This window comes from Labrus mixtus, chromosome 17 (assembly GCF_963584025.1).
Source record: "Labrus mixtus chromosome 17, fLabMix1.1, whole genome shotgun sequence".
Taxonomy (NCBI): Eukaryota; Metazoa; Chordata; class Actinopteri; order Labriformes; family Labridae; genus Labrus; species Labrus mixtus.
Window position 1 is genome coordinate 16,739,029 of NC_083628.1, and position 26,707 is coordinate 16,765,735.

The 26,707-nt window shown below is 39.6% G+C and overlaps 1 protein-coding gene across 1 annotated transcript in view; it reads right to left on the bottom strand.

Moving 5' to 3' along the window:
* Nucleotides 1-25,660, bottom strand: part of grin3a (glutamate receptor, ionotropic, N-methyl-D-aspartate 3A) — a 45,826-nt gene extending 20,166 nt beyond the window's left edge. Inside the window, exons 1-3 of the mRNA XM_061061786.1 lie at nt 23,443-25,660; nt 13,552-14,297; nt 543-1,212 (exon numbers count right to left, since the gene is read on the bottom strand). Of these exons, the coding sequence (XP_060917769.1) occupies nt 543-1,212; nt 13,552-14,297; nt 23,443-24,186 (2,160 nt within the window). The 5' untranslated portion in view covers nt 24,187-25,660. The remainder of the gene's footprint in view (nt 1-542; nt 1,213-13,551; nt 14,298-23,442) is intronic.
* Between the last annotated feature and the right edge of the window lie 1,047 nt (nt 25,661-26,707).

Consider the following 26,707-nt stretch of genomic DNA (forward strand, 5'->3'; position numbering starts at 1 on the left):
TTTATAAGCCAACAGTGCACTGGTAGCAAATGCAAATCCAATGGCAAATGTGCACTTAGTATGATATCTTGGAGAGAGATACTTAAAGCAGAATTGGAAAAACAATAAAATAAAACAAACTAATGATATAAGAGTTCATTACTGTAAATAAAAAAGAACATTCTCCCCTATAGTGGCAGTTAAAGAGAGGAGAGTCATTTCCACTATCCTTTGGTTCATCGGTCAGGGAGAATGGATAAAGTAATTGTAGTGAGGCGGTCAACCCATGATCTGTACATTCACCCGTCCAAACCATACAGAGGAACTGCAATATAATGCAATAAGGTAGGGCCTGCAGTAATAAACCTCTGCCATATTGATACTGACCACCAGCATACCAAGAGAAGAGAGTTGAGGTGAGGTCAATGACAGAGAGCAGAAAAAGATGGTCAAAAAAGTTACAGAAGTGAGACTTATAACACGTAGAAATAAAAAGAGAAAAAGCAATATTAAAAGATGGGGGGGGGGGGGAAATCGAAAGTGAGAAAAAGAGCAGTACTGACCAGAATTCCAAGGCTGGTGGAGAAAAAGGGTGAGGTGAAGTCAATAACTTGGCTTCTGGCTGAATTAATGCTAAAAGAAGTCACTGCCAGGTGGGCAGCGCCACTGAGCAGATCACCCACCAATCCTGTCCAGCGACCATTCTTGAACCCCCCGTACTTCCCATCACCAACAATGTAAAGGTCAAAAGTGAATCCCATGTCCTCTGCCAGCTTCTCCAGCAGGTCAACGCAGTATCCATAACAGCACTTCTTATGCTCTGTTGGAACAGATGCATTGCGCCCTGAAAGGTTCTTGAAAAGTCTGGCCAAAACTGAAGAGTCATTGGTCAGAGGGTCGAGGCACAACTGGCCCGCAGGACACAACCCATCCCCATCCACCTCACGAGTAAATACAAACGGGTGCTCCACCAGAGTTACCACCCGCATGTGAAGCCGCGTGGATCGACGCCAGTCACCTCCGCCCCCAGAACCATGATGGATTGGCCAAGCTCCCTGGTCCATTAGAACATTCCCCCGTCTCCACCGTCCCAGGCGAGTCCAGGTTGGCTGGCCCAGGGGGTCCAGCTGAAGGGACCAGATGTAATGATGCGACTCTGACATAACTTTCTGGCTGTTAGTGTCTCTGGATATAAAACCACTCTGGCCCTCGAATGATGTGTTGGACAGAAATCTAAATGAGGGGAAAGTGGGTGAAAGGAGGAGGAGGAGGGTGGTGGTGGTGGTGGAGGAAGATGAGAGGGAAGATGATAAAAGAGGTTTTGGAGAAGGAAGAAAAATGTTTAGTCTTTTCATTATTCAAGTTGACCTGGATACAGACAGCATATTAATTAAGTATTGCAGTAAACATTGCTGCATCCCTGGATCAAAATTACAATAAACTGTTTAGCTGATTAAGGAACTTCTCGTAAACAAAAAAATACATATCTTTAAAAAAAAAAAAGATCCCCAATATGTTCAGATTTCAAAGTTGAAGCTGTGGTCAGGATTTGGGCATAAATTGTATGTATGTTCAATTGTGGGAGAAATGTAAAAATGCATTTCATTGAGGTTGAGAAATCATTCTGATTGATTTGTAAATAAGTATCAGTTTTCATCAAAACACTTTAATTATCAACGGTGGAAGCTCTGCTGGATTTCTTTGAAATCATGATTCCCAGATATTAAAAATGTAATATTTATGATTCAAAAGTTGTAGTTAATTAAACCTTTTATTTTTGCAAATTACCAACAATTCCCAGAATGACAAAATGTTTTATGGAATTGTTTACCGATTTTCCAAAATAACGTACATTTTGGAGCTGTATGAATATTATAAATAGTAGAGATGATAAGTGTGATTCTAGCAAATACTTTGACCTCTAAGGCTTTTATCGATATTGACTTGAAGGTTGAGCTCGAAAATTCATTTCTTCATTCTTTCAGAAATCAAAATAAGCTAAAAACAAACACTTTGTGAACAAAAAAACAACAACCAGCTGTCCACCTTGTCGAAACACATGCTTTCCCTCTGCTCCCTGAGGAGGTTTCTGTGCTTTAACACAAGTTCTGGTCAAAGACTCTGGAACACTTCTTAAAATTATCCTCTGCAAAAAAATATGTAGTGAATTTATATATTTATATGTATGTATGTATGTGAGTGTTTGAGTGTGTGCATGTGCTTACGGGCATGCATACGTGATTGTATGTGTGTGTGTGTGTGTGTGTGTGTGTGTGTGTGTGCGTGCGTGTGGAAGGATAAGGCAAGTGATGGTCCAGTGAGCACGCCATCTTTCTCACTGAGCCATGCTACTGGCTGTCTGAGAGTGTCAGATACCAAAGCAGATGTACACACTCACACACAGAAAAACACACACACTTGTCCATTGGAATGGATATGTTTGGACAGAGGACGGAGTGCTGGCATCCATTCTGTGCAGGCAGACACTAATGTACCACTTCCACATGCCTCCAGGAGGTAATGATGTAAATGATGTGACCTTTTCAGTGAACATCTCTTTCTTGTCACCTTACTTACCAGAACATTTCTCTTTCCACCACCTTGTCTACTTTCCCAAATCTTTAACAGGAGTTAAGTCAACCTGACAGTTCAACTAGTGTGTCTGAAGGTCAGCGTCGTGACTGTTGCTTGTAAATGTTCAGCGACACCGTGTGCATTTTTCCCCTTTGAACACATTGGGAGTAAAATGCTTTTGACGTTCTTGACAGTGCAGACAGAAATTGGGTATTCAAAGTGAAAAGTAAAGTTTTAGTAAAAGGTCATATTTTATATTTTGGTTGGTGTTGAGCACAGACAATAATACAATCTGAGTGTGTTTCATTGTTGGAATCTGAAGTCACAGGTTAACTCTACTAAAGAATGTCAGCAAAGTGGAGCTGGTTTTTTTTTCCAGGTTTTTCCATCTGTGAACAGTTGTTTCTTATAAAGTCACCCGATAAATTGTTCTAGCACAAAACAAAATAAATGCTACGACAAAATACAAACATATCCTAGTTAAACTGGCAACTGTTGAACAGCTGGATTTTTCTGTGAAACTCTTTCAATAGAACATTTTCTCTGAACTGCATGCAATAAAAAACAGACTTCACTGAGTGTCGAGAAGAACTTGCTTACACTTCCCTTTACATAATCACAACTCCAGGTTTCTCATTAGAACTGGACTGGATCCTGTTCTTAATAAACTATTGAATTCCTCTAATGGCCCAAATTGATAGAACAGACTAACTTACAGAACAGCAATTCTTGTGATGACCTTAGTGTTTTAGAGCCTACATTTAGGGCCCTATCTATACACCAAGGTCATACTGTAGCATCTTGGCACAAAAGCTAAGGTAAATGGAAAATGATAAATAGACTTGAGCTTGTAGCCCTTTTCTAGTCTTCTAAGTTGACTGCTTTTTTACCCCATTCACACCACATTCACACACTGATGGCAGACTGCTCTCTAAAGTGTCCATCAGTATTAACTAATCCATTCAAAACCACAAGCTGCAGACGACAGCTGGAGCAACTTAGGGGTCAGTGTTTCTTGCTGCAAGGACACATCGACGTGGTTGCAGGAGCTTGGGCCTTCCGGTTGAAAGATTACTCTACTGCTGAGCCACGGCCGCCCCAAGGAGTTTCCAATCTGACGCAGCACCCATTTTCACACCAATAGCCCGTGTTGTTTAAATAAGATACAGACTTGGCAAATGAAATTGAAGCCGTGTTAGCGCCCATGGGAATTTCCGTGTTAATAAGATTTGGTCAGGAACTTTGAGGACGCATAAAGTGACAACAAAAAATAAATTGGAAGACGATGTGCTTTTGTTTCTCCAGTTTTCTGACATCTTTAATTACCTTTCCTTTGAGGTTGATCTGGTGATTCCAGTAAACAAGGAAATGTTACCGCTAACTTTTATCCAACTGCTTCACCTCTGAGAGATACTCAGGCCCTGCAAGGGCCAAAAACTAGATTCCAGCAGCAGAAACAATTAGATATTTTTGCAGCCTTTCTTTGATGTTAGAGGTAGTGGTGTAAAGGTACACGTACTCGGACCGGACCATTTCGGTACAGGGCCTTCGAGTACGTCGCAGGCAACACGTCCAACTTATTGCAGGATGGAAACAGGTAAGCGAACTGGTTCAAAGATAACTGATTCTACTTGACCTTGGCATTTTACTAAAAAGTGCTATGACCAAAAATATATTAAAGATAGGATAAATATTGGAGATGCTTTTGAAAGATGGAGAAAGTTTAGAAAGCAGAAAGGACTCATCACCGATGCAGAGCTGGATAAAGTGTCTGCGACATGAATGGTAAATTAACTTGAGCTTGTAAAGTGTTTTTCTAGTCTTCTGAATACTCAAAAGTGCTTTTACACCGCAGGTCACACCTTCACACACTGATGGCAGAGGTTGCTATGTAGTCAGACCATCAGAAGTAACTAATCCCATTCATACACATTCATACGCCGCCGACGAAGCAGCGGGAGCAAACTGGGGTTAAGTGTCTTGCCCAAGGGCACATCGGACATGTGGCTGCAGGAGCTGGGGATCCAAACCCTCAACCTTCGATCCCTCAGCCACAGCCGCCCGACATGACAACATTTGTGCACAATGGCTCTAGGGAGGAGGGGGCGGGGGGAAGCCAGCTCCTAACGTTGTTTTGAGTTTGGACTGCAGTACCCATTTTAAACGTTAGGTGTCAGAGTTACATACTGGTCCTGTAAGCACACAAAATTCCAGCTAAATAGCCTCTCTATGTACTTTGAATGCGCATGGGTTCTCAATGCAGAGTATCAACATATTTCATACAGTGTTCTGCATGTTCAGTAGCACAATGAAAATAAATGATTTCAGAGCTAGTTAGAGCAACAGTGACAAACGTTTCATTTTTGATGATCTTAGCAACCAAAGCAGTGTCTCTTATCTCTTTGCTGATCATGTACCTAAGTAAGAAATATTCTGACACAAAAAAGAAAAAAGAAATATTCTGCTGTCTTGTCACTGTCTAACAGAATATCTTATGGCATCAGTTTAGTCAGGCTCATTACCAACTAAACCCCCACAGGAGCTTTATGCTCCTGAATGCTGAAGATGTGATGCCTTTTGTAGTTCACAGGTATTCTACCTTGCCCTGAAGATAATAGCACATAGTTTGATGACAGGGTTTACACGAGTTTGCCATTATCCTGTGAGTTAAACTCAGAGTATAGTATCAGATACACCGCACATCAATTACCCAGTTATCGTGCAACCTATAAAGAACTCTATCCAGTTTGTGTTTAGTAAAAGTCAATACTGCCCCGTCAATATCAAATTCAAAGTTGTAATCTGATTGAAAGTATGCTGTATGCTGGATCAAAGACTATCAAACAAGAACATGACTTCTCCAAGAAGCATGACAGCATCTGCATTTTCATATATTTCATTTTGTTTTTAAAAAAAATGAATCAACAACATGAAATGTGTTGTATTTTTTCTCTCAACACTACATAATGCAGAAATTAGCCAATGCTGTTTCCTTTTATGACAGCGAAAGTCTTTCACTAACATTTTTGGAGGGAAAGTTATCCTTAAAGACTCCTAGACTGTGGTTTTGCAATCTTGTACATTTTGCAATCCACACTGTGTGACACGGATCTCATAATGTTGCGTATGACATACAGGCACACTGTGATGAGGTACCTGTAACTCGTTAGCTGCAAGGCAAGTCAACACGCTTCGGCCATGTGCATAAAAAAATTGAATAATAGAGGAGGATTAGAATAATATGGACATGGTCATGACGAGAGAAAAGAGGCCAAGTTGGGATGCCGGTGTTGCAAAAAGTGCTTGACAAAAGTGGCATTATTGTAAGCATACGCTTTTGACAGCTCTGGTGCCTGTATGATCCCGCTGATCAGTGCATCATTTCATACTGCATGTCTATTGGTTGGAAGTTGACGTAGATCGTAGAAGCATGCACTTGTAAGATGATCTCGCAGGATATTTGGTCAATAACCACCGATATTGCCACGATTGATCATCTTATGTCTAGGATTGCCTAAAATCTCACAGTCTGTATCTGTCATAAGGGGGCTGTTAATTATAAAGCATTTTCTATCTTCAAAGCTCAGCTGGCCCATCAGGGTATTTGGTTTTGGTGGGCATTCATCACTATACAGTTTATCCAAAGGGGTTATCTCTGGTGGGAAAAAAAGGAAGGCTGTTGAAATTCTTTCTGGCTTTATCTTATCTGTAATTACAGGACTGGTGCCACCTGTAGTTTATCTGAATCTAATCTAATCTCCAGGGTATATTTACAGTATTTACTTGGGAATGTCTTTCTCTTTTTTATCCCCTCTTTCTTTTCTGTTCCCCTGCTTTGCTTATTTTGCCACATACCTGGTAACTCTCTTCTCATTTTCAGTCTTAAGGGTAAACTATATCTGTTCCTTTTAAGAGGCTTACAAACATGCATTCTGTTTTTCTATGAATTCTATTCCTAAGTACAAGAGGGAGTTGGTCGTCAGTGACTTTTACCAGATCATACCTGATAGGTGACGAGTGTCAGGTTAGCATGTAGACATCAATTGATGTGGTGCATTGATCTAATTCACAATTTTTTTTCCCTCATGGTAAATGGACTTGAGTTTGTATAGCACTTTTCTAGTCTTCTGACGACTCAAAGTGCTTTTACACCACATGTCGCAACTACCCATTAACACCCATTCACACACTGATGGCAGAGGTTGCTATGTAGTCAGACCATAAGAAGTAACTATTTATTTTTATTATTTTTATTTTAAATTTATTTAACCAGGAGAACCTCATTGAGATTAAGAATCTCATTTGCAATAGTGTCCTGGCCAAGAGGGGCAGCAGCACAACAAAAAGTTAAAGACATAAAACACAGATGCCTTTCATACCCTGCCGACGAAGCAGCAGGAGCAATTTTGGGGTTAAGTGTCTTTCCCAAGGACTCATCGGACATGTTGCTGAAGGAAGCCTCAACCTTCCGGTTGAGAGACGACGACTCTATCAACTGAGCCACAACCGCCCCCAATGTCTACACAGCAAATCATCTGTTTAGTGTATTTTTTTCAATAATACGACCTCATAAGTTTTAGTTTAAATGTCATGGAAATTTATATCTTTTCTTCTTCTTTTTTTTTTTTTTTTTTACAAATTGGGTTCAAAAATTTGTACATATATCTTTCCATATGTACCAAATGTGTTACATATCAAAGCAGGGGAACACATGTGTCAAATTTGGTACATATGGAGAGTTCTTGTGTCAACTACAAAGAAATGGAGAGATATTGAGATGTCTGAGCTGCTGAGAAATATGTTAATTCTTGATAGGAATTTCCCAGGACCTGAAATATTTAACAATTTCTCTATTGGGGTTGGGTAAGTTAGAGTGCTATGGGTTTTATTTAGTATTGATAAGGTTGTGGAATTTAACAGCATGTACTCCAGAAAGTGGTTATTCCCAAGCTGAACTTCTGAATAAAAAAAAATCAAAGTAAATAATATGGAGGTGTTTAATTACTTTATCTTTTCAAGCTGTGAAAATGTATTATTTTTTTTTAGCAAGGTATGGGTAAGGAGCTGGGGACCAAACCCTAGACCTTCAGGTTGACAAACGACGACTCTTCCAACTGAGCCACAGCTCTGCTAGTTTTGTCTGGAGTATGTGATGCTCAGATTCAGTCCAATAATATCTGAAGAGGGTGAGCATTTTTTTTGTATATATTATATATATAATATATATGTATATATGTATATATAAACCCTCCCTGTAATTTAGGCTTTAGAGTTAAGAGTTTCCAGTAATATTTTGATTAAGCCGAGTCAAGCAAGGTTTTTGGGAGAAATGGGGATCCAGGAGAAAAAAAAGATGACTGGTTGAGAATTTTTGAAGAATTTAAATTTGAACTGTTTCTTAATAGACATTGAAATATGTAAGGTGGTCAAGCAGTTTAAGTCATGTTGTGTACATACCAGGTGCTCCTGCAGACTAAGGTTAACATTTGAACAGTAATAGAGTAGATTTTGATCATTTAAGTGAGTAGATGGAGGTTTCTGAGTTATTCCTGCAGAAATGGATGAGGGTCCCGAAGGAGTAAAAAAAATAGTATTCTGCCATGGGAGAAATGTCTGAAAGCCTTTAGAGAGTGTTGTTTTGGCTTACATAATTTCCAAATCTTTGAAAATTATAAATCAAGATGAAGAGAGAGAGAGAGAGAGAGAGAGAGAGAGAGAGAGAGAGAGAGAGAGAGAGAGAGCATCCTTACCATGACCATTCTGTGGAGTTAAATTTGGTTAAATCAACCCATTAGTTGTACTTGCCATTGATATAATGTGTATACAGTAGTTCCCTTATCCAAATAATAAATGTTTTTTCCTGACCTAAGATTCCACAGAAACATTTCCAATTCAGCCTGTCAAATGTGTTTTCTGCCTCAAGTGATAAAAGTGTTTTTGGTTGTTCTTCCTTTGATGAAACTTGTCTAATATATGAGATATATGCTTAAAATCGTTCTATCTTTATTACTTAGAGACAGCAGGTGGTCATAATCTGGAAAAGTTGAATCTTTGTCTGGTCCCAAAAGTATAGGTTTACCATTGCTGGGTAGTTGGTAGCACTTTGTAAGAGGTTGTGAATCCAGGCATTATTCTTAAGGAATATATAAAGAAAACTGGTTCATGATGGTTTACAATGAGCAAGTGAAATTTTGTTTCTGATACTAACAGCACGCTGTTTCTGCAGTGTGCTTCAACAGTCAAAAAGTTCGCTTTTGCTTTTAGATTTTTTAGATTTAGATAGGACAGCTAAAGAGAGCAGGACATTGCTCGGAGGAGAGAGTGGGGACATAACATGTCGCAAAGGGACAAGGTCAGATTTGAAAACCCCAGCTGCTGCGACCTCTATACACAGGGCACGTGCTCTATCCACTGAGCTAAACCAGTGCCCAAAATGTTTCTTTTGTTTGATAACTTGGTGTGAGAATCTGTCCTTAGCTAGAATGTGTTGAACCTGGAATTCCTGGAGCTCAATGCGAGAAAACTTTGCATCCAGAGCAGACATTATGTGATCGATGGAGAAGAGTGTGTCACAAACCTCACACAGGCTGATATTATGATGTATACAAATAGGACAGACTTTTTCAAACCTGGATATGTACGCTTGATTTGTGTTTTTTTTTTGTCTGTTCTGATACAAGATATTAGGTTGTAATGGACTTGATTGTTAAGAATCTTTTTTAGGTTTCAAAAGGAAAGGTTATGTTATTATTGTTGTTGTTGTTGTATTGTTGTTTTTGGAAGTGCATGCGACTTAGTCTGTGATTATAATGAACAATATGGAGACAGACCAAAACAGTCTATTTTACACATCAGGGAAATAAAATAAACTCATCCTGATTACAAGTTGTGGTGGCTATATAGTAATTAAGGATCAAATGAATAGTTTGAATATTATCCAAGGTGAACAATACTTAGAAGGTCCTTCATACATCTTTCAGTTGTGGAGAGACTTCCCTTGCCAAATTCTCCACGTAACTAATGGTTGTTTTTTTGTTCTTTTGTTTCACTAAACCTGCCATTTTCAACTAGATTTGTTTTATATATTTCAAATTAACTTGATCTTTCTTGAATCAAAGCCAGGAAAAGCAAATGAAGGGAGATGGAAATTAAGGACACAAGATATTAAGTAATTTGTTATAGCCAGGGGTGACTGATTAACCTCATATGAATTACACTGTGAATTAATAACAAAATCATCTTTTTTTTTTTACCAAAATCCAAATCGAATCTCTCTGCTTTGATTCGGCCTGCTTGGAACGTGTGCACTAACCACTTGGCTACCAGCACTTCCCTCAGTTTCAAGCTAAAGATCTGTCACAGCCTCTCTGTTTCTAATCCGTCAAATGTTTTCTGGTTTAATGCAGTCCAGTTCATCCACCAAATACTTGATACCACAGTTTGAACACAAAACCAAAGGCAATACATGCACTCTAAAAACACAAATGGAAAAGACAGAGGGTTTGGTACCTGATGGGATTTTGAAAGCTTAAATTAGGGAATTTTTTACTTGAAGGACTGGGATCACTAGGTAAGAATACATTAAAGTTTTTAACATTGCCTTATGTGAACGAGTGATTTTCAAACTATGAAAAGATTCCAATAAAAAGACTAAAAAGACTCATATAAAAAGTTGATTACTTTTAAATGAACACTTAATGAACTAAAGCAAGCTCATCATCATCTCTGTTTGAAAAAGAGTAATTCTGTGACACTTTCAATTTATGCAAGTACAATGAGCATTATAAAAGTATCTAGATAAATGAAAGGTTGGTTGAAGATATTCATACTGCATGTCAAATCACTTTTATGATTTTTTTTGTTGAAGCTCTACCATGCTGCTATTGGAGTATCAAATGGAGGCTATTGGGCAATGTAGCCTATTATCACTCACTCAAGTCGTGCAGACTGCTGGATACGATCTTTCACCTGAGCACTTCTAAAGTGCCAGTTTGGCAGAACAAGACTCTGGGGCAGGACATAAACTCTACTGAATAGATGTGACATTACTGCTTCCTTAGTTAGCTGCTGTTTAAAGGATGACACCTGTTATATGTCAGCCCCTTACTCTTTAATACCTGCCTCTCTTTTCACAGAACCAAGGCCAAACAAACACTAAAAAAACAACATGCTGTTATATAAATTCTTACTTAAGAGCAGATGTTGAATATATGTTATTTTCAAAGATAAAAACACTATAACCTGGGCCTAACTGTAGTTATAACCTTCTCTAAAATGTCATGCTTTTCTTCTTGTTTTTTTTTTTCCACAATTCTTTGCACTGGCATCCCTAATCCTAGCTGAACTCAGACTTCATAAAATTAGCATTATTAAAGAATAATATCAAACTTTAATGTATATAAGTGCTTCTCCTGGGTCCATGCCCAACTACCTTGAAGCAAAATCATACACAATTGCTTCCCAAATATACATACTCTGACTTTCAGCAAATTTCACGTGCAAATATTAGCTTCTTCCTCTGGAGAACTTGAGTAAGGTCAACTCCAACCTTTCGCCACACATTCAACTCTTTGATATTTTTCACACTCCCTCTGGCCATCCACAGCCCTTGAGCCCTCAGCCGAGTTGTGGAAAAAATTGCGACCTAATGTAACAGTCTGATTATTTAGCATTCTGTCTATAATGTGTGGGCACACATGTCATGTGTTGAGCATGAACAATGGAAAAAGTTTGGAGTCACTTAACAAATAAAACGTGGCTTAAGTAGTGATACAAAGGCAGGAAGACTACAGGTTAATGTTTATCAGCAAATGAAGAGTTATCATCAAGATGTTTCTTAAGCAATGTAAGAAAGCTATTACCTGGTTAATAATCTTGGTTATCACCAAGGAACACTTCAAAAAAGCTTTGAAGCTTTAAGGGTCATGCACATTCAGGTGCTGCTGCGTTGAGTCATAGGCAATACTGCGAAGTTGAGCCTACAAGTATTAGACAACCCCTCTGCAACTGAATCAGATCAAAGAGAAACTTAAGATTGCTCACACAAAAACATTGTTATACCATGCAGTAGAGATAAATTATCATCACAGCACAAATTTAAATTAAGGCCAATCTTTGTAATGTATAGAGACAAGCAGAAATTGGGAAAAGACTAATAAGTCAACATCCATTAATCCCTTTAGCATGAATACATTTCCATAGCTTTGTAAAGACAGAACTACTGAGAAACAACAACCTTTCTTTATATTTGTGAAACAGATGCAAACACCCTCTTTTTTTCCAGCATCCTCAGCTGGTTATACAGTAATGTATCATATTGCTAACTTATTCCTCTGACCAGGATGTATGGCATTTCCATATCCCAGGAGTGTTACAGCTAGAGTAGACTCAGTATCCAACAAGGAAAAACCACCTCTTCAGATAATGTTCCCACTGCCTTCACAGTTCAACACCGACCCTTAAAAACCTGGTTTAGTTCTGGTGACACCTGATTCTTCTTCTATTAGACAAAAGTAAAAGACTGACTGACTAAAAGCACTCTTCTTATAGCGCTCAATACAAATATTAAAATTGTAAACACAATCAGTGGATAATCTGCTTTAGCCCTCCAAGCTCTCCATGTTCAAATATTTGTCTTTCTTGGCCAGTCATTCTGCTGATTCGGGTATTCTGAGGAGAATCTCAGCGAGAAAGGTCAAACTCAGATTGTAATGCAGCGGTGTGTGATCACACACTCTTCATTACTCATACCTCAGCAAAATAGAGTGGCTCGACTGTAGATTATGATGCTGCTGTTAAATGCCATTCATCACATGTTATCGTTTCTCACACTGCTGCAGTTATTGAGTGTGTGCTCTTGAATGTGCTGCGTGCTTATGCATGCGCGTGTGTTTCTCCTGCAAAAGAAAAACTGACACTGCAGCTTGTCTTTGAACATCTGCATTAAGTAAGAGTTGTAAGTTGTTTCCCCCAGAAGAAAACCATTTTTGGGAAGATGAAGTAGAAACAGAAGGAAGATTGACATATGTAAACAGCACAGGAGTGGAAAGCGGGTGTGGAGTGGGATTTACCATGATGTCTGTTGGCTGGAGATGAAACAGAGTCAATTCCCAAATTATTACAGTGAAATCTTAGGCTTGAAGTATTATACTGGTGTGTAAGTAGATAGCGCACAGCAAATTTACTTGTTGGTTTACTTTAACCACACTCAGCTTCAATGTTGCAAAACTAACGCATCAGATTTGAGTAAATAGCTCTCAAAACCCATCCTACAGGCAAATGATTACATCACGTATTAAACCGCAAATAATTAAAAACAAAGTAAATATTGGACATGCATTTGGCAGGTTATCAGAAACAAAGCTCCAAATGTATCCTAATGTTTCTCCATGTATGCAAATAGGCACCTGCTGGCTAACAAGTCACCATGGTCTTGTAGGTTCAGATTTTCTTGCAAATGGTTCTAAAGAATGGATGTCCCTATCATTTTTTTTTGTCCCCAGTCCAATAAATTTAATCTGGAGCATCTTGTGATACTGACATCACAATCAGGTACCTCTTTTTTCAAATCGATAAGCAGCTGAGGGTTGCATAATGTATATAATGTATTCTTGACCTTCAAATAGCCCTGGCTTTGCCGATACGGTTTCTATCTTAAATGATCAAAATACAATTGTTTCACACATAGAATTAGATCAGGAAGAGCTCAGTTCAATACTTATTTAACACAGCCTGAAACACAAAAAACTAAATTGTAAAAACACAACAGGATGTTGTGATCACAGTTGTGATCTAAAGTACCATGACATTTTTTTAAATGTCGCTTAAAATGTGCAGTTTGTTGTGCACTTACATTTTTATGTTATTTTACTGAAAGAATCCTTTTAACTTATAGAAACATCATTTTCATCATCATCAACATCATCATCATTATCATCAATCACTAGTATGAGAATATATGGGTGAAATGATCACTTAAGTATCCAAATGATTCCCTACCGTGCCAAGTATTCCCCTGAGCTGCCATTGCTTTGTTGTACATCCATACAGTTAGTGGTTCCAGGTATGAGTGCCAGGGCAGGATTCTCCTGGGCAGCACTGCCAACTGCCCGTGCAACCAGCTCCACGGAGTCGTGGACGTAGTGATCCAGAGAAGGGGACCCCATGACCCCATGTGCCAATAGCCCCAGGGGCAATCCCTCTGTTCTCAGCTCGGCCACATTCTGACTGTCCCCCAGAACCCAGTGAAAGTCTGGGAGCATTATCCGAGTAGCCAGCGTCCAAAGGCGGCGTACTTCGCGAATCTCGCACCCAAAAGTAACCACTCCAGTTGTTGATGATGGTTCTCTTAGTGCTTCCAGCTGCCGCATGAGAGCCTGCTGCTGGTCTAATTTAGAGGATGAAGTGGCTGAGGAAGCAGAAGATGAGGCAGCAGGAGGCAAATAAGGTAAAGAAGACAAAGATGAGGACGCGTCTATTCCTGAAGTAACACCTGAAGCCACTCCTGAAAGAGATAATGAAGATGAAGAAGAAGTCGAGGCAGAGGCGGTACTTGTCAGATTGACAAGATTGCCCAAGTGGAAGCGTGTGTTGTTCTTGATGAGAAGGAGAAAGTCACTAATGTCCCATTCTTGACAGAGCAGAACACTGATGTCCCACCAGCCATTCATCATCAGCAGGGAATAAAGTAGACGAGATGGTGGGGCCTCTACGGTCTGCATCGCCATTTGGAAATGGAGTGGATTCTGTTAGAAGATCATAAACAGGAAACAGGTGTGATGGGAGATGAATTGGACAAGCGGGAGTTAGACGTTTAAAAAAGGAAGATCAATAAGTTGTTTGGATGAAAGAGGGAGATAAAATAAACAGAGAGCAAGATGATTTGGGAAGATAGATAAGATATATTTAAGGAGAAAATAAGGAAGAGTTGAGAAAGATTTGATGGATAGTGGAACAAAGTAAATTGAAGAGGTATGACGTAAAAGCAGATGACATGGGATTGGAAAGGTGAAAATGAGTAGAGGGGGTTAGTAAAGCAAACAAGCAGGAGGAATTACAGGGAATGAAAATGTGAGATGACAAGAGTGATAAACAAGAATTGATGGGAGGACAACGGGTTGGTAAGGGTCAATTGTATTTCACAGAGGGCAGAGAGGACAAAACATCAGAGGGTGTTTTTGATTGCGGGGTGGTTGCAACAAAGTGGGAAGGGAGAAATCAGAAATTGGATAGAGGTTAGAGGTTAGAGGTTGGAAAGACGAAAAATGGGACAATGCAGATATTTGTGGAGGAGTCGAGGGGGAAAAGGGAAATGGTTTAAAGGGGGATGGAGTAAGAAAATCAAGGAACAGAAAGAAGAAAAGATATAGTAAAGTGGAGAGGAGAAGAAGAGAATGACAGAAAGGTTATAAATCCAACAGTATAATTACTTTCTATCTTGGAATTCTATTTGTTCCTGGAGAACAAACACAGTCTGCTAGATATAATGGATTTTAGCCTCCACTTACTTCAACCCATGAATATCATTATTCACATCATAAGAAAAACGACTTTTATTTCTACTATGTATTTTAAGCAAAACTGAAGCCCTTAAGAATCTTAACTAGACCCTCAGAGGACTCTTAATTGTACTCTGTCAATTCCAAGGGAATTATTTCACACATGTATTTCAAATTCATAAACTCATTCATTGATGAATGAGACCTGGACAGAACAATGGTTAGAGCACTGTAATGGTGTGTGATTTTCAACCTGGAGCAGGAATTAAAAAAACATGTGGTCTCATAGTGCTTTGGTGCTGAAATGGAAACCATCCATTGAAGCTAGATAGCAAAATGAAAAGCTCAATTTCCATCGGTATGAAAAAAATATCTTAAGCTTAAGCAAAGGGTGAGTCTTTTTCAGAAAAAAAAATAACTGAACAAGAATTTGATTGCATAGAGGTTCTTGATTTTTATTTTAGGCAGTGTTTTTATTCATATATTTGCTCATCATCTATTTTTCAAAACACGTATAGAGTTAATTTGATGTAATCGTTCGCTCTATTGTTGGTTGCAGGGTCTTCAAGGATAGGGAGTAAACCAGTCAGTAGCAGAAATGAACCTGCTAGGGTTCAGGGGACATATCCACAGACGCAGCCACCATATCTCTAGGGCTTATTGTGGCCTACCAATCTCATCAGGTGATAGTCAGAGTTGTATCGCAACTGTCCTAAGTGCAGGAAACTAGGAGGGACACCATGAGGTTCCAAAAATTCCAGATCGGCCCCTCAAGTTTAAGGCCATTTAGACCTACCTTCATAACATCTAGAATGGAATGATTTGGCCCAATAGCCATCATAGACAGGGATTAGATGAGGATTTATTTTTGATGTCCTTGTTGGATCAAGGCTCCAACTTTTAAGGAGGCAGTATAGGAACTGCATGAAGCATTTGATGCCATGAAGCTGGCCTTCATGACCAGCTGCGCAGCAGAACAGATTTGGTTCTGCTTCAATCCACCTGGTGCTTCTCACTTTGGTGGATAACAGGAAAAGGAAGTGTGATCCGTGATGACAGCCTTTCACACCATATCGTGAGCTCAGCTCGTCTCTGAAGAGTCACATAGGTCCATGTATTGGGCTATTTTTCCAAGGACACTGCAGACCTGGATCCTGTCATAACAAACTAATTGGAATTACTCAGTCTCTCAGTTTTTTTTTACCCACAAGACGTTAGAAAATAAATCTTTTTTGTGGAACCGCCCTATAGAGATTATGATGTACAGCGTCAATCTCAGCCTTGGACTCTGAATCATTTCTCTTCAGCAATCTTAGCCAAGCATGGAAAGGTGGCATTTCCCTCAAACATTATTTACCACCTTCAGTAAAAATAATACAATGTTACTGTTAGAGAAACATTACTATTTCTTTCTTCCTCACTTGTCCCTTTGTAACCTATCACATTTTCACATTCAGTGTAATGAAATGGTACCCAGTTGGCAGGCATATGTTCCTGTGTAAGGCCCTATACCAGATCCGCCTACCATAACTTTCATTTTGCAAAAACATTTGTAAAGACACAAAAAATTTGGTCATGTTGGTTTATCTTTTATCTTTTATAGTCAGAATTTATAAAATTCCCTTTGGGTTCCTTTATATATTCTTCAGGCAGTACAATGAAGACTCCATTAGATGTTTAGATTTTTGGTCACATCTAATGTTATTTAGAGGTGACAAGTATCAAATTTGATGAAATACTCAAAATGCCGAATTTTGTAAAGTTTTTCAGCAACTCACTCACAAATATCACAGTGTATTAGAACTGTAACAGTGCACTAGTTTGAACAAATTTTTGATTTTGGGATTCAATTTGATAATAATATTAAGATTATGGAATGGTTTGGCTCATGGGCACAAACAATGTCAGAGAGGTTTGGTTTGATAATAACTTTACTCTTGTGGCTCACTCTCACTGCTAAATCAGCTTCAATTTCAGCTGCAGCAGGGGATGAAAAAGACCTCAAACCACTTTGTACTGGCCAGACATGAACAACATACAGGATTCAGTAGCTGTAGAGCGAGATAAGACCTTTAAGAAGTCAATAAGAAGTTTACTGGGGTAATATTTGTAAATGGGCCAGAAGCACACCAATAAGTCCAGAAATCAATATTTGTGTAAGTATAAATATCAAGGGTGTTAAAATTCACCAATAAAACTTGTGACTGATTTTAACATTAAAAGTGCAACTACAACAGTCTGCTTTTGTCTGGTTAGACAAGAATATAATACAAACCATTTGATAGCCCGATTCTAAAGCAATACACCTTTTACTGAGGTTTTGTTGCTTATTCTCTTCCAAAAGTCTGACAAATCTCACTGGTTGAGACAGCATGATGCAACCTATGCTATGGATGTAAGAATTAACAAGCAGCAGCCCAAATATAACTTTACTACCCACAACTTAGCAAAGTGTATGATAATTACAAAATCTTTGGACAGTTGTATTGCAAAGATTTACAACCCTAACGTGTAGTTGGGAGTGATTACTTTTGTTAAATGGTTAATACATTTGAGTGAAGTTACAAGATACCAAGATACTAATCAGACATCATTTTGCTGATTGCATGCCAGAAACATAAATTTCAATTTAAGAACTAAGTGTCAAATGAAGAGCGAGTGAGTAACAACCAATGCCTGACCATCATGTTTACATCAATCAGAGCAATATTACAAAAAAAATAATAAAATGCATTAAAATGTTGTTTTTCACTGTTCATTATTAGTCTTTTAACACAACAGCATTCTAATTACTCTCTCATAAGAGAAGAGACACAGAACTTGGGAGAATTAAACTTTGTTTAAAATGTTTGCAGGGCTTTGCAAAGCCCATGAAGTGAGATGTACAAAAGAGATAAGGTTAACAATACCTTTTCATATTTCTCCCCCCAACCAACTGCCAAAGAAAGACACCTGGGCATGGTTGTGTGACAAGACTTCAGCTTAAAAATATAGATCAAAGATATTTGTTTCCACAATTGGCCTATTCTGCTTTCTCTCACCGACCACATTTGACAAATTTACCACCTATAGTGCTTGAGATAAAATTGTGTACTCCAAATCAGGCTGCATGAGTCGCCTGTTCTAGTTCAGTGTGCCTTGGCAAACTATACCCTGGGTTCATCATGCCAGCCATTCAAGCAATCAGTTAGTCACACACTCTCTTGCATACACTAAAATACAAACCAAAATTACACACACACTGAAAAGGTGCTATTTAATAGGCTTTATAACTTTTTCATGAGATTTTCACTAAAAGTCCATTAGATTCATCTTTTGGTTAATTTCATCAATCCCATTAATAGAATTAATAAAATCATTATTCATCTGCTTAAGAAATAAAAAGGACGACTACTGAGACAAAACAACACCAAAAGCAAGACTACAAATGTTTCCCTGACAAATCAAATAAATGCTAATGCACTCCACTGGACATCAGACCTGTACCTCCTCTCATCCCGAAGGAGGATTAGAGGATTTATTCTCAGCTGCAGCACTTCTGCATTGTGATCACCATAAATCTGTATCCTTTTCTTTGTTCTGCGTGTAAATAACCAGGAAATACACACAGAGGTCTATTGCTTTTCGTCACACCTGAAATACCAGCTGTTATCACTAATATCTTTCACCGCTCCTGAATCTTCTAAAATCTTTTTATCTGGGATTTCCACAGCTAAAATATATTTACTGTGATTTTGAATTTGCAACCTTCTCTGTACAGTAACACAGCAGGGGCTGGTAGAGTCATGGGCTGGTGGTCATATTTAATTAAATAAATGAATTGGCTATTGATCCACACCATAAGATCATTAATTATTGGGAAAATCTAAAAACTGATTTAAATATTGTTGTTTTTTTGATATATTAATTACTAGATTACAGAGTCTCCCGTTCATAAACTATACATATAGAACACTGTCCTGTCCCTGCAATCATGTCAACATTTTAGATAGAACTGTTGATTTTGCACACATCATGTCAATCTTTTGAAATATTGAGGCGTCCTGGGGGTTCTCAATATTGCTCTGCTGTCACAGTAAGAAATCCCTACAGACTCAACTCCTAAGTCACATTCCAGTAGCTGTTGGCCTTACATCCCACTGACCTCCTTATGTCACTGCCAGCTTGATTTATGAAGGTACATAATTACACCAACTCTCCCCTTAGCAAGCAAAGTGCTAGTATCCATCTGTATCCATGGATGTATGTTTAGTACTCACAGTAACAAATCCAATATCCTAATCAGCATTAATACTTTTCTAAGCATTTGGTGAAAAGATATTTAAGGGTCTTTATTCTGTGTCCTGGTGTGTACTAAAACAACAAGTTTTAGTACACACGACATTGTGACATATTTATTGACATAATAATTAACAAAAAATACTTTGTTTGAGATTACCTCAAAATGGGGTTCATTTTACATTTCTGCATGCATAATAGAGACATCAGTTACTCACACACTTTCTGTCAATCATATAATGAGTAAAGAAAATAAACTTGCAATAATTATTCATTTTGATTGGTATTTTTTAACTCACAATCAACAACTTAATTAAGTTGTTGATTGTGAGTTTACTCTGAAAAAGTGTGCTTAGTAGTCTTCCTTATCACTCAATTATAAGACAGTTACAAAGTTGTGCGAAAGCCAAAGAAGAATTTATAATCTGCTGACTCCCTGTAAAGCTAATAGGTTATTTATGTCCTCTTAAAAACATGTTAAGAGTCTCATATTGTATAGCTTTGTACAGCCTTGTTTACACTGCTGCAATTGTGGGTTTCACCTCTACAAGCATTTGCAGGTCTGCCAGTTGTGGACTAATAAAAATGGCTCAAGCTGGACCCTAACCCTTGTTGGGCACCCAAGAGGGCCCGCCATTCAGTTCCATCCTTTTAATGTTGGAACCGCCATTGGTTAAGATGTATTAATGTCTGTTTTTCAACTGTGTGTAACTTTGTGTTAATGAAATATGAATGAATCAGCTGTGCATTGTCTGTGGTCAATAAGTTGATCTTGGATTTGGATGGAATAAAGACTCTACAGCTCGCATTTACATACAAATTGTGCTGTCGAATTATTAATAAATGACCTTGTCGCTTGAAAATCAATGCACTCTAACGGGTACATTTTATCCACTGGTGGTTTTAGTTTTGCGATTCTAGGGTTAAGGGGCACCCTTGAGGTCACAGCATGAGTTCCAGTCTGAAAAGGCAACCTGAAGGCATTTTCTCTGTTCACTACTGGAAAGGCACTCTGGAGGGTACCTTATCGAGTTTTGTCCACAGAAAGGACACACTGGAGGGGCCTTCATCATGCTTTCTTGCACATTTGGCCACCAGAGAGGACCTTTTTGTGTGTTTTTTTTTTTATAAAGGCACCCAAGAGGGCATTTTTGCAAGTTTATTTTTTTCATTTTTCACATGGGGGATAGGGATAGATGACCAGTCAATCCAAAGCATCTATGCTAAGAAAACCACCTTAACTTTTAATCAGCAACTGTTTGACATTTTTTGCAAAAGGTGAACAATTTGGCTAAAGATTTATGTTTACACATCAGCATATAATTCACAGCTGTATCAGATCAACATGGTGTATACAGTATCCCAGACCACAGTCTTCAATTTACATAACCCTTCCATTTTTAGGTCTGTACTCACGCCCTCCAACGTAAAGGGAATATCATAAACATGTTTTAATGTTAAGAGCATACATTCTTACATAATTGGATTAGGTAGCAAGAGTTATTTGCGTAGCTGCCTCATCATCTCAGTATGATGCTATATCTTTAGTTCTTACTCTCAAGTGTCTTCAAATCAGAGACAACTGACCTTTCCAACGGGTTTCCTCTCTTGAGCTGTTTCCAGCCCTTTGCTAGAAATATGCTAAATCCTAAGATTTAAAGTCCCTCACTATCAAACTGATCCCACCTGGCATTTTCATCCTTCATCAAAGATCAGTGCCTGATTCAACATCGCACCCTGTTAACGTTGTAGCACCTTAAATATAAATGTTGTTCGGGTGAAACAAGGCAAGGGTAGAAAAAAGGTCATCAACTTAATAATAATGAGATGATGACAGCGCGCATTCAAAAAGTTTTCACAGTTTGCAAACTGCACTGGAGAAAATGTTTCCAGCCTTCAGTTGGGATTTGCTGGCAAAACTAGTTTGAGTCAGAGGGGAGTTAAGCCCTAAAAGTCACAAATGAGAACTGCAAATTGTTTGTCGGGCTGTCGTTTTGCTATACTCATTTTTTCTCTGCCAATTTTCTATTCATCCTCCCGTCCATCAATCTTTGTCTAAGGGAAATCTGCTTTACCTACACCTGTTCTTTTAGACTTTAGACACCTGCTTACTCTTTACAGCCAAATACTCCCCTGTTTAAAGAGCAGGAAATTAGGTATTACTATGGACACACACACACACACACACACACACACACACACACACACACACACACACACACACATTACTATAGCTCAGTAGGTGGCAAGAGTCCCAGAGCCCTTCAGTCTAACTAATGGGTTTAGATGTGTGTGTCTCCTTTGTGTGCTGAAAAAAAAAACTGTGATGCACTTTGGCCCACCCAGGATGATTGTGTATGCAACGTCAAAAACACACACACACACACACTATAGCTGTTAGTAGGAACTAATTTATATGTGGTACTTGCCCTGTTAGAACCACCTTATTTAAGAGGTGTACAGTGCATTGCTTCCCAAAATCATTGTGAGGACGTGTCTCTGTGTGTCTACTTCTACTAGTCGAAGAGAATTATGCATGTTAGTTACACTCTTTCTCTCTCTCTCTTTTTCTTCCTCAAAATTCTTAAAAACTCACAAATACTCTCAGCAGGTGTCTTTTCAGAGACTGGGTAATGACAATGCCTGTGATGAGTGTTTACTCTTTTAACTTGTTTTCTCACTCTCTTACTCCAGCTGCAAACTCTGCAGATAATCTTTGGTTGGTTTATTTGACACAAAAGCAGCTTTTCAGCTCTAAGCTGTTTGAATAGGCATCAGGTCGTCCGCCAGACGTCAAGGTTGATTTTATCAAACAGGAAGACAATCTTTACCTAACCTAAAACATCTAGAGGAAGTTTTCTAACCTTGTCCATTCCTTTATATGGCAGCTTGATCAGAAAATGATCAGCTTCAAACAGTTATATGAGACTGTTTGGAAAGTATCGACAACATCCTATTGTGCTGTTCAATGTTGTAAATATGCGGCACTTGTTGCTTACAAACACCTCTTGTCCAGAGTTTAACTGCATTTGTATCTCTCCAACTCTATCTTATGCTATCGTAATTCAGAAAGAAGAAATGGGGCAAACAAACCTCGGAGGGAAGAGGTTAGAGATTTCTTTACAAGCATTTGGCAAAAAAACAGACAGGGCAATAACAGTTCAGAGTCATTAGAATATGAACTGTGTATCACTTAGTAGAGCAAAATAGAGCAAAATAACAGAGAAAGAGCGGGGAAGAATACTTTTGGACAAACTGTTAAAGCAGTGAAATGCCATAGAAATGCCATAGAAATGCTCTGTATGACTGACATTCACCCCTGGAACAGGCAAAACGCTAAATGTGATACTCAATATTTTTAAGTAGCTCCACATAGATAAGTCTTACTGGTACAGATATAATAGTTGGCCAAAATTTGGACAAATCAATAATGTAGGGCTAGGTGTCAGCACAAATTGGGTTTATTGTGTGTGTGTGTGTGTGTGTGTGTGTGTGTGTGTGTGCGCGTGCGCACCTGCTGTGCACTTCTATGTTTTTTTGCCAAAGTGCTTTTTTTCTACTTCCAGCACACAGAAGGGGATGCTGAGATACAAAGAAATAATGTCTTTATGCATCTGTGTAGGTCATATTATGCTGGGTGGACATAAGAGATACCCAGGCGTACTTTAGAGTTCAGCACCATGGACAGAGCCTTTTTCTGATATCCCTATTTGATGCTTTATGTGAACAACCAGCCAATAAAAAAAAAGAAAAAGAAAACGATGTCCTTCATCTCAAGGAATGTCTAATATACAGAGGAAAATGATCAACAATTCTGAAGTCCTTCAGCTTACGTCTAAACGAGGGCCACTGCTGTGCGAATAGGGCCTTTTAAATCCGCATGAACTCGTTTTCTCCATTGTTCTAAAACTGAGAACTATATGTTTTCGTTAAATAAACTGCTTTTGGGTTCTCTGCTGAAGGTTGTTGGACACATTTTGATAAGTTTACCGGAGAGCCTTGTTTTTCTATTCCAACATCTGGTATTTATTTGCTGACACGATCCACTGCAGTTCTAAACAGTAGTTTTAGATGCAATGAGAAATTACGTTTTCTACGTTTTTGTTTTTTTTACCTCACTTTGGCGCGTAAACTCCTTTTGCACAACGCTGACGACTGGCACCTGGAGAGCGAGCGACACGAACTCCAACTTGACGAACTCGTCTCGGTTCCGTGGGAATGCGATCATGGCAGAAACCCCCTGCACGACAACGGTGTGACACACGCTCTCCAAGAAGGACAGGGGGTCTTCCTCTGCGGGGCTGCCCGCAGATGAGGAGGAGAACGCGGGCAGTTCGCCGAGTCCGGACCCAACAGCCATTACAAGCTCCAGGGATAAATTGTATGGCAGCAATCCGGCCCGATTGAGAGCCTCGACCGCGAGTAGGGCCGAGTCGCGGGGTGCGAACACGCTGCTCTCCCTTGAGGTGTTCTCCTCCCGCTGCCGTGCCTGGTTCTTACTTCTGCTGCCCCCCCGCTGGCTATTAACGGTGCCCCTAGTCCTGAGACTTCCATATCCAGACGCACTGACACTTGTTTCAACCTGCTTTTCAAAACCCAACCCGCGCTCCCGGCTTCCTATCGAACCTCGATCTGTATCCCGATCTTCAGAACCACTTCCATTAGTGGCGGAGAGCAAGCGAGGCTGAACTTGCAGAGCCCCAACTCGAACCGTGTGGCCAATCCGTTTCAACACCTGGCACGGCTGTGGGTGCGAGTGAGCGCACGGCGGGAGAAAGACAAGAGCGCACAGAAATAAACAAACTGATGGCGAGATCCAAGTGCCAGCTCGAGCTGCCAGGCCACTCATCATCATCATCACCACCGTCTTCACCTTCCGTGCTCCACAGCTGCGCCGGATGCCCCGTCCAACCACAGAAAGGACGAACACCGGGGCCGCCCCGTTGGTCCCCCTCCTCGTCCCCTGCGTGTGGCTCTGACGGTGCGCCACTCAGACAGGCTGCAGCCCCCGCTCCAGCTCCGGCTCCAGAACGCGGCAAAGTTATGCGTTCCTCCGCAGGCACAGACAACAGGCTGCTGAGGCGCGAAATTTGGCACGAGCCGCGCACTAGCAAAAAAATATCCTGAAAAGTGCTGTTTTTCATCTCAAAAGATTTTCATAATTCAAACCTCCTGGTTGCTAAATAGGTATTCGAAATCGAACAGTAAAAAAAAATCCTCATATTCCAGTGGTAGAAAAAAAATGAGGCAGAATGTGCAGGCAAGCCAAGAGGAGAGGCTGTCGGATAAAAGGGTTAATGCGCATCAAACACATTCCAAAAAAGGGAAATCCACCACTGGGAACATCTGATGGCTTCGAAGGACAATTATTCCATTACCATCCAAAGCTGCAGGAGCCAAGTCAACATCACTACGTCCCGGTACACTGGATGGAAAAAAGGAAGATTGTTTTTCCCCACTTGTTAAACAAGCCGGGTAGAACCTTTCCAACGCGCGCGCGCTGCTAGACTCGAGTCCACCCGTGTAAATACACTTGTACCGGCGAGACCTCCAGCACAACAGTGCGGTCCTCTGCGCACGTTCCAAAGAGATTTAACCCTGTCCTCACTTTACCCCCTACCCCATCCCCTTCAGCAGTGTCAGGGGTAGAGGTTACAAATGAACAAGTTGCGTAACGTAAAAGAAACATTGGCACAACTAAATGATGATAGATAGATAGATAGATAGATAGATAGATAGATAGATAGATAGATAGATAGATAGATAGAATGACAGATAGAGAGATAGATAACATTATAGCACATCCATCTATTTTACAGCTCAACAAGTTACACATTGTGTAAGGATTTATTTGACATGTTATTTTAGAGAGGACTTCATTCAGAAGTCTGTTTCACCTGTACTGGTGGTTGCATAATCGTGCAAGTTGTCTCTGATGGAATTATGTTTGCATATAACACCTTAAAGCCTGTTAGTCTAATGCAATCCAATACAGCATCCTGGCCTAGAAAACTACCAAAGAGATAAATCAACACTTCTGTTACAGTCACAGCAAAAGCTTAGCAATTTTGGCTTTTACAAAAGGGCCTTTATTTTCAGGTTGCAGAATTGCACTGATGATTTAACTAATGTTTGCACCCTCAGTATTTCCCAATGTTTTGGGCTTACTGTTTTTGAAAGAATACAAAGTCTATCGTACTACCTGCAACTGCTGTGCATTTCATAACATGGTTTTCTTCAGGAGATGAATAAAAAATAAAATGAATCTCACATCTGCTACCATGTTCTTTTAAATGAAGCTTTGTAATGTAATTATTGTTATCAGGATAATCTAATATCCATGCATTGTAAATATGTCAAAGGAAACTTGCACGCATTCAATAATTTGATTTGATGTCATGAGAAAGGATTTGAATGTCGAGTGCCTGTGCATGTCTGTGTGCATTGACTCAGCTAATTTAGACAAAACCAGACGGCACCCTGCTCTTAATGAGATTGTTTTATTTAATCATACCTAAGGACACCCGGTAAGATCGTTAACAGCTGCTGAAGGGGGCAATGTTTAACTGATGGGCCTCATGTTGCTGCGGTAACCTACAGGCCAGAGGTCACTATTGACCCAATCAGAAGCCTCAGTTGAAATAGCAGCCCAGATTAATGATTGGTTAATGGTCTGATCTAGATTAATGATGGGCTAATGGTCTGTCTTGGAATGAGGGGCTCACCTACGAGGATATTGGTAGATCAATGACCGTGATCGATCAGATATCGCATGACCTCAAAGGAACATGGGCGGCATAGAGAGAGAGAGAGAGAGAGAGAGAGAGAGAGAGAGAGAGAGAGAGAGAGAGAGAGAGAGAGAGAGAGGGGGGGGGGGATTCGACAGGAGACAGAGGAGGAGGAGGTGGTGACCGGAGGGGGACTGGTGGGGAAGATTTAGAGAGAAGCAGAGGTGATGAAGAGGTAAGAGGAGCTGAGGCTTAAGATGGGAATGGGGGAATTGAAGGGAGGAGAGAAGGATAGTGATGAAAGGAGAACGAGGAAGAGCAGATGTGTATGCCAAGAGAAGAGGCCTGGAGAAATGAATGCTGTAAGGACAGGAGAAAAGCAGAATAGGTAAATGAGGAGCAAATGTGTGGAGTGAGAGGTGATGCAAGAGCTGCTTGGGCTGAAGTGTATTTAAGGAATTGAGGGCATTACAAATAAAAGAGAAAGACATTTTACTGGAGAAGATGAAACAAAAACTGAAAATTGCATTGAGCATAAAATTCAAGGTGAGATTTGAGAGTCGATCTTCGAAAGAGCCATCATAATTTTTGTTGCACCAAAAAACCAATTTCATTTTTTGTTGCTATTAAATTGTACACTGTGCAGAAGAA